This window comes from Scatophagus argus, chromosome 5, assembly GCF_020382885.2.
Source record: "Scatophagus argus isolate fScaArg1 chromosome 5, fScaArg1.pri, whole genome shotgun sequence".
Classification (NCBI taxonomy): Eukaryota; Metazoa; Chordata; class Actinopteri; family Scatophagidae; genus Scatophagus; species Scatophagus argus.
Window position 1 is genome coordinate 6161937 of NC_058497.1, and position 11856 is coordinate 6173792.

Consider the following 11856-nt stretch of genomic DNA (forward strand, 5'->3'; position numbering starts at 1 on the left):
CACCAGCTAGTTGGACTAGTCCCAACCTAGTCAAGCGAGCATGAACTGATGAAGCCTCTTGGATGAGAGGTGAAACATCTTCAAAGACAAATAACTAAGTCCAGTTGCGTTCGATTGAATTTCCTTGAGATAACATGACCTGGATGAATGAGAATATTCACAGGCTTATTGTCTCACAGAATGCTCAGCTGGTGGACCATGTCACAGACTGAGCCATGCAACCCCCATGGATCGCCAGAGGAGGAGGAAAGGCGCCAACTGTGGCCTCAGTGCCAGGTGAAGAAAGCTCACACACACACCGCGCCCTTTATTTTTATTTATAAAATTTTGTCATTACATACTGCATCCTTGCAAGAGATTATATATTATTTGTATCTATATAATATTACCTGTCATTTATGAACCAATGCACTCATTAGTTAAACACATGAAATGATACTTACCAAATTTTATCCAATATAATAATAATATTATCATAGTACCAAACCATTTTTAGCTCAATTTATCGATAGTAAAAGGTGATGTGTTATTTATAAAAGTTAGTATCTCCTCAAGGCAGGCTGATGATGTATGCATATATCACCTTGTTATTTATGACTTGTTTATGAATTCGGTTATTTTCTTGTATAATGGAAAGAGCCAACTACCACCAAAAGAAAGTCAGTTAATAGAATTCCCTTCTGAATAGTTTACGTCAAGAAGCTGCTACTCAGTAACTCCATCTCACTGCCCTTTTAATCAGCAGCTGTTCCTGAAGTTCAACCATACTGGACCATGGGGTGGTCTCTCCAGGGAGGCAGGTTGGAGAGTTTCTCTTCAGTGGCTGATTCGATGGGCCAACCCCAGGCCTTAAAGAATCCAGCCAGGTTCATCCCCACAGTCTGGGAGAAAGTCTCAGCATACAGGTTCATCTTTCCTTTGTTGTCTTTGGGAAAGTTGCTCATCTTGTGGTAGGCAGCAAACACCTTCTTAAAGGCATCCCAGCCAAACTTGTCCTGGAGCTGCATGGAAGGAAAAAATAGTAGTGTTGTCTCTCCATTTTTCATCCAACATATTTGTTGTGTAGTGTGTCATGAGCATTGAAGCATCACTTGAACTGGGTTAGATACTTCCAGACATTTTTGGACTGTTTTGCCTTTAAAGGGGTTCATTTCTAGTTAACTGTTATTTTTATTTCCCTTAATTCTCTCTCACCTGCATATATGTCTCCAGGGCCACCCACACATTCCAGCTGCTGAGATTCCTGCCCCCCTCAGCGTACTCCTTGGCTCGAGTACTTCGATTTGCTAAAGTCATGGCTGAATGAGCCTGCGTGGCACAAGATGAAATAAATTTGAAACAAAGTAGTCCCAGTGGAAAGCCAAAGATCTCTCTCAACATAACATTATAAACACAAGTTATCTTCTGTGACATCTATTGATTATCACAATCCACCTGAAGACTAGGCTGTTGTGGACATTGGTCTTTTGTTTTGACAAAAAAAAAAACAACTAATTTCCTTCACCTTGGCTCTGTTGATCCCCAGCACCTCTTCGTGTACATACACTGACCACAGGTTACATGTACACTCTGTGGTGTGGGATGGGAACTCCCAGCAGCTTCTCTGTTGGTTGTGTCCCAGTTCATGGATGGGACCCCACAGGCCTTCACTTCGAATATGGTTTATGTTGACCAGATCAGCTGCTGTGGGCTTGTGCGCCATGATAGGATACCCTGCATGCATCCAACCTGGATGGAGAAACAAATTTGAGAGCTCTGTATCTATAATAGAGAAAAAACATATTGTGGTGTAACTGCATGCAGTTAAAGAAGAGCACAAAACACATGCATCATACTAACATGTTTTGTCATAAAAATGTTTTAAACATTCTAAACATGGCATTTAGCACTGAGCAGTGCCCTTTCTGCTTATTGTTAACATGCATATAAAAGGTTCAGTGAATTGCCGTTGGGTGTGAATGTTAATGGACGTCCATGTACTTGTGTGAGCTCTGTGATAAACTGGTCACATGCTGCACCATGCCTTTAACTCAGCATGAGTTCTCTAAATGGGATAAACAAATAAAAAACAAGCAAATGCAGCATAAAAGCCAAATACTCTTACCGTAGGAAATCTGCACATCAGTTACAAAGCGTTCTTTACGGGGAAATTTATGTGGTATGGCAGCAAGGTCAGCAATGCCCTTCATCATGTCATTCCAGAGCGCCGCCAGCTCATCAGGGCGCTCCAGGTCCCGAACCACATCTGATGGTACGGTTAGGATGATGTTGTCAAACTCCAACTCTGCCCAGGGTGACGGAGCTGTGCGCAGCGATGACCAATCAGCTTCTGTTGTCACACCTGAAAAAAGACAAGAAAGGATAGGTGTATTCAAAACTACTTTTGGATTTGTGTAATTTTAAATAAAATCATGGCTCATGTTTGGGTTAGGGTTATAAACAGAGAAAAGTGCCTTGTATTCTTTCGACTGAGGTTAATTAATTGCTCATCGCCTAATAAAGCTAATTCCATAGAGACACACAGATAAACATACATTTACCAGTTTCACGCACCACAGACTCACCAGATTTATAATATGGTGCAGGTACAGCCATCTGCACTATGACCTCTGCACCCTCTACTTGGGTCTTGGGTGGGGACACCAGGTAGATGAGTCCCCCCCACAGGTTCCACACCTGCATCATCTCTGAGGTAACAGGAAATCGCTCATAAACACAGGGTGCTCTCTTCAGCTCTGCAGCACTGAGACGGTCTGTCTGACAGCCAATCTGGATCTGAGGAAGACATGGAATATGATGGAATATGTTTTACTACTTTGAATACCTGTATGAAAAGCTGTATAACCATATTTACCATTTTGCCCATGTATCTTACTTGAACTCAGTAAACCAGATGGTTAAATTTTCATTTTGTGCACTGTACCTTCCATTCCTTGTTGACAATCTCTGCTGGTATAGCCATGTAAGTCTTCATACCAGGAGAGAGGTAAAGACCTGTACTGATCCACTCTTCACCCTCTGACACACACATACAGGGAGAGAGAGTGGGAGAGAAAGAGTGGGAGAGAGAGAGAGAGAGAGAGAGATCTGTATATTATATTGTGTAATTGCAGGAAACACAGGTTTACATATACAGTATATTTCCTTGAATTATGTTGTGTGGTCTGACCTGCAGTGTTCACATTAAACTTGATTCTGTGGTTGTACACAATTGGCAGCAAGGGGATATCCTTGATGAGGTAGGGGAGGAGAGCATCAGGATCTGGCCAAACCTTATATACCTCTGTTCCCACACTGAGCAGAAGATGATCTTTGGGGCTCTTCACAGGACAGTTTTCAGACACCTGTAAAAGAATGATGAATGTTATAAAAGTGGTTTCTCACAATATCATAGAATCTGAAAATAATAAAACATTAGAGCCCATGGAAAAAATATTATATGTCTTAAGGAACAAGTATTTGTACTAGAGAGTGAAGTAATTATTTGCCCTTTAGCCTAAGTGTTGAAGGTCAATGAATCTACTGCCAGAAGAACATTAACCACCAACGAATGCCTGAAACCAAACTGAAACCGTAGAAATAAAAGGGATCTTCCTAACTGAAAAACTAATAAATAGACAATAAAGTCATTCACTGCTCACCTGTGGCATGCCTGACTTCTTTATGATGTTGGTGAGAGTAGACACCACCTGTGTATAGGATGAGCAGTTGTGAGCCTGCATGTGCAAGTAGTTAGCACAGTCCCCACCCAGTTTTCTAAGGCATTCCTTCTCATGCTCTGTAAGTTCTTCCCCTTGGGTTACATGACCAGCAAAGCGGTGCAGAAGGTGGCGGAAGTGGTAGTTGTCTTTGATAGCCAGGCTTGGCACAGGGGCTTTGTACAAACCCTCCTGAATTGTCTTGTCCAGCAGACTCAAGCCCATTTTGTTCAGGATCTTGTTCCCTGAAAGACAAAAGTCTTTTATGGTTTTTTATAGGTCTTTTATGTCATCAGCAAGTTTTTGTTAGTGTCTAATGTGTGACTTACCCTTGAACGTCTTGAACCCTTGTACCTAACATCTCTATGCTTGATTTTCAGTTGTATACCCCTCCATGTAGTGATTGGGTGACCCAGTGTGAAACCTGACTTGCATGGATATAGGCATGGGGCTATTGCCAAAACTACACCTGATCCTGACTTTAGTTACAGAGTCCATGATTCGTGAGTCTGTCTGTCTTACTCCAAGTCAGTTTTCTGACATTGTGCTTGAGTCTGAGACTTCTAAAATGTTTTTCACTTTTGGAAGTCAGTGTGATCATGCTGTATCTGTAGTTCAAGTCTGTCCCTAGCGTGTGCTTGGCCTACACGAACCAGTAATTAATGTAATTTGATAATATTAAACTAATTTGTTTTGTGGTGATCTGTCAGTATTCTTCTATCAATATTCTTCCACTTATCTGGTATTGTGTCTGGATACCGACCAAGCAGAGTATTCTAGATGTCCCTCTCGCTTTCACTGTTTTCCAGTTGTCTCTATGTCCTACGGCATCCCAAGGCATTTCCAGGGATATGAGATATGTAATCAATCCAGCAAGTTCAGGATCTACCTCACAGTTAGATATGCTCATAAGACTTCCAAAGGAAGGAGCCGGTGAAGTATCCTAATCACATGCTTAAATCACTTGCTGACTCATTTTGACATGAAGGAGCAATTACTCTACTCTGAGCTCCCCTTGCATGTCTGAACTCCTCATTCTTTCCCAATCCACCTGTCAATCAAATCCTATTTTCCATTTTCCCATCACTCATGAACAGCCATGGTGTCAGGGGTTGATTCTCATTCCAGCAGATTCACACTTAGCTGCAAACCACAACAGAACTCTCCTCGCCCTGGCTGCACCTTGAGATCCTGTCTGTGAATACCGCAAACAAGATCAGAGACAAGAAGCAACTGTGGCAAGTCCATTACCCACTGAAAATGTGTTTGATTTATTGCTGAGAGTTGGAGACTCCATTCCAGTACCCGAATTTTTTGCCAGGGAGGCTGAGCAGTGTGACTCGAGCACAACTTCTAGTAACCCCTTTTGAAAATGGGAACCACTACCCCAGTCTGCCACTCTGCAAGTACTGTCCACCTTGATGTGACTTAAGAGATGTATCAGTCAAGACAGAGTAAGGCTTCCCTCAAGACTTCAGATCACGCCTCCATCACAGAAGGTGAGTTCAGAAGCTCTGCAATGTGTAATTTACACCACTTTATATCTCCAGGTCAGCAGCTCCCCTTCCTTGCTAAACACAGTCTGAGCCTAGTCCTTTCCCTTCCTAAGTTGTCAAATGGTTTTGCCAAAATTCCTTGAGGCCATTCATAAGTGCCTCTCCATAGCCTCCCCAAACTCCTCCTGCATTTGAGTGAGAGTCGAAGACTTCACAGTCAGGAGCTCAGATGTTCCCAGCTTTACCAGAGTGTCCAAGACATATTACCGCAGGCCTAACCACAAAAACCATCGATCTTTGCCTTAGGGTGTTCTGGACCCCATTACACTTATGATATTATGGATCAATTTGCATTGGAAGAACCTACCAGGAGCTATTACCCCCAGCAGCACAGCTCGCTCAATCACAGGAACACAATGTGTTCTGTCAATATGCATCTGTTTTAACTGCAACCTGACAAGAAACTGCAGGTGAAAATGAGCTTAAAGCTGGCTCTGGTATAATACATCAAATGATAATATTTATGTTCATACATACATGGACCCTTACAAATTAGATACATAAATACATGACATTTTTGAAAATGACAGTATACAGTAGAATAAAACTTTCAGAGCATGTTATCATACCTGAGAAATCTGTCAGTGGGTTTTGCCCACAGTGCGTCTGTGCCCAGTACCACACATGTCCACCAATCAGAAGGCCTCCTCCCTCTGCCACAAAGTTTTGGATTTCCTGTGCACGAGCATCGCTGTATGCTGTACATGCAAATACACTCAGGTCTTTCCTTAAGTTTGTCTTTATACATTTAAACTCTGACTTGTTGAAAAGGCTAAAAGCTTGGTTGAGGTCTGGCACTACACCAATGATCCCATTCTTGCCTTCATCCAACCATCTTATTGCATTATTCCAAAATGGAGCCAGGGTCTGTAATAAAGGAAAGACAGCAGTTTGCTAATCACATACAAAATATTTAGCATATTAAATACATCTCATTTTTAACACATTACAGATAGAAGCTGCTAGTAGTCACAAATGAATGAGCAAGGCATTAAGGCTTGACAGTAATAATAATAATAATGATAATATGATTAAGTGAAGTAGCTTAACTTTTAAAGTGTTTAATTCACTTTGCACTAGCCAAAAACATATATTCTCATCTATTTATTTTATCCAAGTAGTTTTCCTCATTTGAATCCCCGACAATGCACTACCAGTAATATTACCACTAATTTATAATATACAAATGGGTGAAAACTTATTGGAATTTCCACCAAATAGTGTCTCAGTAAGGTGTCTCTTCAACTCTACCAGAGGGATGAAGATTCTTGTTCAATTACTCAGTGTTTTGATAATGGTGGTGAAAATCACCAAGTTAAGTCAAGCCAAAATTTCCTCATAGGAGTTCAGTCAGAGTGAGACGCACTGACTGATAAAGCCTTAGCATAAGATTCACACTTTTTTCTTATTCATCAAACAATTCAGTGACCCCCAAATTGTTGTCTATTTGAAACAACATCATTCATTAATACAGACCCTACCTCTTGTGACAGAAGTCCTTCATGTGTGATCACAACAACCCGCCCCTGCCCATAGTAGGCTCCTGCCAAGAACACTCGTCCATCCTCTGTGGTACCAATTGGGAACGCCAATGGGCCATGTACCAGAACCTCAGAAGCTACTACCCCATTCTGGAGATCAAATTCTGTGACCCCATGGAGTAAGAACTCTAAATCGTCCTCAAAATCCTTACAGATTCTTAATTTGAAAGGGGAGAAGAGGAGAGGAGAAGAGAGGTGCCAAGGATGAGAGATACAGTCTATTCTAAGATCCTTCTGATTGTGTACTTAAAATTGGTTGTACTAATTCTTTTTAGCCGCACTAGTGACATTGTTTTAGGAATGGTAATGTTGGTGTCTCTGTTGGTTGCTTGGTTGCTCTGCCACAACTAGAATGGAATATCTCAAAAATTAATGGATGAATTGCTATAAAATGCGACATTCATGGTGACCTGAGGATGTATGCTATTGGCTTTTTAGTGACCCTGTTATTTTTACTGTAGTGCTGCCATGATGTTGACATTTTTGTAAATCTCTCAACAACTGTTGCACGCATTGGTATGACATTTGGCACACATATCAATATGTGTATATACAGTATGATATGTGCGTGTCTATGGTCATTTTTCTTGAAATTTAATCTGAACAATCATGTCCTCTCAGGATAAAGTGTATTTTGGTGATGCAAATTAAGTGACTGAATTTTCAACAGGCTCAATGGCAGAAAAGGCTAAGCATGCTAAAACGCTTCAACAATGGTGGTGATGGTAATCACTGGCAAACATTATACCTGCTAAACATCAGCAATTTATTGTTTATCTCAAAGTAACGGTATACCTATCTATCTCTTTTTGTCTTGCTATCTTATTGTCAAGATAACAAAACATCTTTAGAAATTTTAAAATTGAAATGCTGCCATTACACAATGTAGAACCTTTTCAAATGTGCAAAGTAAAAGAAACGTACACTTACACTTGAGCCATCCAGGTGGACGGAATCTGAGGGTAGACAGGCAGACACTCTACCGCACCATGATGCTCAGAAAAGTAGATCCCTGCTACACCAGAAACTTTGTTTCCCACAAACTGAAGCAGTATGTTTTCCTTAGGGTGTGTATGAGCCCAGTGCCATGCCTGACCTGCTATCAGCACTCCTCCTCCAGCTTTCATAAATGCCACCAGGTCTCTCACATCTGTACCAACACTGTAGGCATCAGTCACATACACACCGACCCTCAGGTTGTCACTAAAGGCCTCCACAACTTCAGTTTGGAAGATGGATTTGCTGAGGTTATCAGCAACTGCCTGCATGTTTTTATGAACTCCAACAGACAAGTTGTCTGATCCATCTTCTCTCAGCCAGGTCAGAGCATTCTCTACCAGAGCAGGAAAGGTGGTCAGGTAGCCCTCGTGACCGAGGACTACAATCCTTCCTTTTCCATACAGAGAGGTTGCCATCAGGACCTGGCCTTGGCTGTTCATTGCTAAAGGAAAGGCATGGTCTCCAGTCAGAAGCAGGTTACTTGGAACACAGGGGCCCCGGAAGTCCAGCTCTCTCAGGTCTCTCATCAGGGACATGTAGGCATCTTCAGGGTAGTTTTGTGTGGGCTGGATGGACATGGTGAGAAGGTTTGATGCTCTGCAGGTTGAAAGATGTGATAGATCAGATGTAAGCTTGTAAGTTTGTGAATGAGGTTAAACAGTTGCATCTAGATGTATGTTGTCTCAGTTGATTGCCCTATGTGAGGAAAAAGAGAAAAACAGAAACAAAAAATTCAAGTGTGACTGACATGTTGAGAAGGTTTGATGCTCTGCAGTTTGGATGACAAGGAAGGTGGATGGCAAAAGAGCTATGCTGTGTCCAGTGAAAATTGCATTACCACAAAAGGTTTCACAATTGTTCTTAGATGGATGCGCGCTGTATCAGCCAGTCCTGTGGAAATAAAAAGTCAGATGACAGAGATTAAAACAAATTAAAACAAAAAATACAGTACTACCAGTGACTTACTATTTATTCATATAGATGTCTAACATATATATTTACGTAGACCAATAAAGTTATAGAACAACAAGATATGAATGTACAGCTTCAGACACAAAAAGTAAACCAAATGACAAACCATGAATTAACAAATATGTGCTGATTTCATCACAAACAAAACCAACATGAAGCATAAAATAACATTTTTACCAGAAGGTTAGGTTGGCTCCATGCTTGAGTTATTACAAGGTAGCACAACAGTTTTCCAATCAGTTACTCCAACAAGAACACCATTTGACCAGAGAGAAGAGTGAATATAAAAGAGTACAAGAGAAGGAGAGACTATTTCAGTTAAAAGGTTAAAGACAATAAGAGGAGGGATTCTAGTTAGAACAACCTAATGACTGAGGCTAATGTCAGATTAAGGGAAAGGGCACACATCACTGGATAGAACTAAGTGATACATAGATCTGTCAACACGCTGTGTTTGTTTTAATAGCCCAGCTCATGTGTTGTGGGCTGAAACAGAGATACACCCTGACTGCAAGTATAAGAAACCTGTTTATCCAGCCCCTTAAAGTCAAAGTAAAGTAAAGTTGTACTGAAAATATATTGACTGTGAAAAGTCACATTTGTGTATTTATTTCTGTAAGAAATCTTTTACGATTTTGTGTGCAGCGGATGCAGTAATGTTACACAAACTTAGTGTTTTCATTTTTGTGGTAAAAGGAATCGTTATTTCAGTCATCATAAATTATGCGTCATATGGTGCCTTGGTTATGCACATCCCTTCTGGGAGCATTTTGATAGGAAATCAGAAACCTGAACCGCCAAAGGTAAAAAAAAAAGTGTGTCACAAATGGAGTACACCCAAAACAAAAAGGTCAGCTTGTACACAAGTAAATTCTCTTGAAAAACCAACCTGCATTTTCTGTTTTGGAGATAATGTGTCTGCAAAATACAAGTCTTAACAGGTGTAGCCTCCTGATCATCAGGTTGAATTATAGGATAGCTAAGTTTGTATTTTGTTGAAAATTATTTTGTACACGCCTGGACAAGCAACTGGCTCATTCTTGCTAGACTGAAAACACGACACCAACGATTATATTGCAGTGTGCTCTCAAATCTACCATCTTTAATTAGGATAACAGATTATATTACCTTATCCTAATATAGTGCACAAATTAATAAATAAATGAGAACGTCATATCCAAATGCTCAATGCCCAGTTAATGATGAACTTGATTTTCACAGATTTTCATGTGCAATTGATAATAATAGTCCATTTACTTTGATTTGGGAGGTTATGTGCAACATAAGGATTGTTTTTATTATTGCTCAGGTTTTTTAGTCAGACCACTTGTTATTCTGAATTAATAATTGTTAATAGTTATTCTGTGACCACGAGAAAAGCTTTGGTTGATATTTTTAATCATGTCAACATTACAAAAACATCTTGTGATCACTTAATTATTTTTGGAATGTCAAGAAAACAATACAAGATCAGATGTGATCTGTAAATTGATGAATTGCAAGTGTAAATATCAGTTAAGACTGATATTAACTGTTGAGACTGTTGATATTCTCTTATCATTCTCTCTCTCTTTTTCATCCTCTCTGTCATGTCTAACCCCCCCTCCCCCCAATTCCCGCCCCACCCCACCCACCCACCCAACTGACTATCAGCAGGATAGTTCTCCCTTGCAAGTCGGGTCCTGCTCAAGGTTTCTTCCTGTTAAAAGGGAGTTTTTCCTTTCCAGTGTCTGCTTGCTCGGGGATTCAGGCTCTGGGTCTCTGTAAAGCATCTAGAGACAATTTTGATTGTATAAGGTGCTATATAAATAAATTTATTTGAAATTGAATTGAATTCTTAAATCCAGCAGCTGCTGTTTCATGTTGCTTATTCTGCCGCCAGGTAAACTAATTAAAATAAAGCGCCTGTGGAAAATCCACTACTGGGCAAGCTCTCTACCACACAATTTTTATCTCGCTCTCCATCTGGGTGGCGAAGCTCTCTGTGTCAGGACATGCCATATTTCCTTGTGCACTCCTGTTTTCTCCTTCCCAGTGTTTTGGTTTGTCCTCGTTTGTCTGTTCTGTCTGTTTTGGGTTTGCGTTTGTGTGTCTAGAGCTGGGTATGGCGATCTACTTTTCCTTCCTGCTGTCATAGTTTGAAGTTTCTGTTAAGTTAGTTTCCTGTTTTATTTTGTATTTTTTTCTCACCTTGTGTAATGTTTAGCTTTTCATTTTCTGTCTTTGTCTGTTTTCCCTGCTTTTTTTTTCATTGCTTACCCCACCCTGATTGTTTACACCTGTTTCTAGTCCTCTTTTCCTATATACTGTATACCTGTTCCCTGCATTATTTGGCTTATTCATCATTTTTGACTCTCCTACCTCGAATCCCAGCTGCATTTTGTTTGCTTCTGTTCTTATTTTGACTAAGTTTATTAATTAAATTTTCTTTTGTTCACCCTATCCATCATGTCAGTACCTGCAGTGTGTGTCCTCCATTTTGTAACATTTCTCCAGTGGTAATGTTTCAAACCAAGTATTAGCTTTCATTTTCATTTTCATGGTAATTTTGCCTTTCTGTGCCCCAGGTCCATCTCCTATCCTCCCTGATTCAATGCACCCACTGCTCCCTGCATTGCCCTTCTCCCTCTCTGGATCTCCAGTGGTTTGTCTCCACTGTGTTCTTCTTTGGATTTTCCAACCACCGGTCAGGTTACCATCCTTAGCTGCCACACCAACACCTCTGGATTCCTGACTCTGGGATTTTGAACTTCTTTGGACTGCTATATTGCTAGTTTAGACTTTATTCTTCAATTCTTCAAAGCCTTTACAGCTTTTTCTCTCTTGTGTCAGTGTGTGTGTGATCTGCTTAGTGAGTCCACTCTCTTGCGTAAGTTCAAAACAAAACACTCTGGGCCTATCCCAGCTGACTATGGGTGAGAGGCAGGGAACACCCTGCACTGGTTGCCAGTCATTAAAATAGTATAACCTTGAAAAGGTCGATATCAATTTATTTCCACATGTGCAATGGTTTATTTTATTGTGTATTGTAAACTAAGGCATCCCTCACTACTATTCTCATTCAAGAAGAAATGGATACATGACACCAAG

At 40.5% G+C, this 11856-nt stretch overlaps 1 protein-coding gene across 1 annotated transcript; it reads right to left on the bottom strand.

The window, feature by feature from the left end:
* Nucleotides 1–296: 296 nt before the first annotated feature.
* LOC124058907 (TRPM8 channel-associated factor homolog) lies at nt 297–8438 on the bottom strand. Its single transcript, XM_046388526.1, has 11 exons — nt 7726–8438; nt 6736–6952; nt 5824–6121; nt 3642–3943; nt 3170–3344; nt 2924–3018; nt 2565–2775; nt 2105–2341; nt 1505–1728; nt 1195–1308; nt 297–1001 (listed from the first exon to the last, which is right to left on the bottom strand). The coding sequence occupies exons 1-11, from the start codon at nt 8370–8372 to the stop codon at nt 759–761; spliced, it is 2763 nt and encodes a 920-aa protein (XP_046244482.1). The 5' UTR covers nt 8373–8438; the 3' UTR covers nt 297–758.
* Between the last annotated feature and the right edge of the window lie 3418 nt (nt 8439–11856).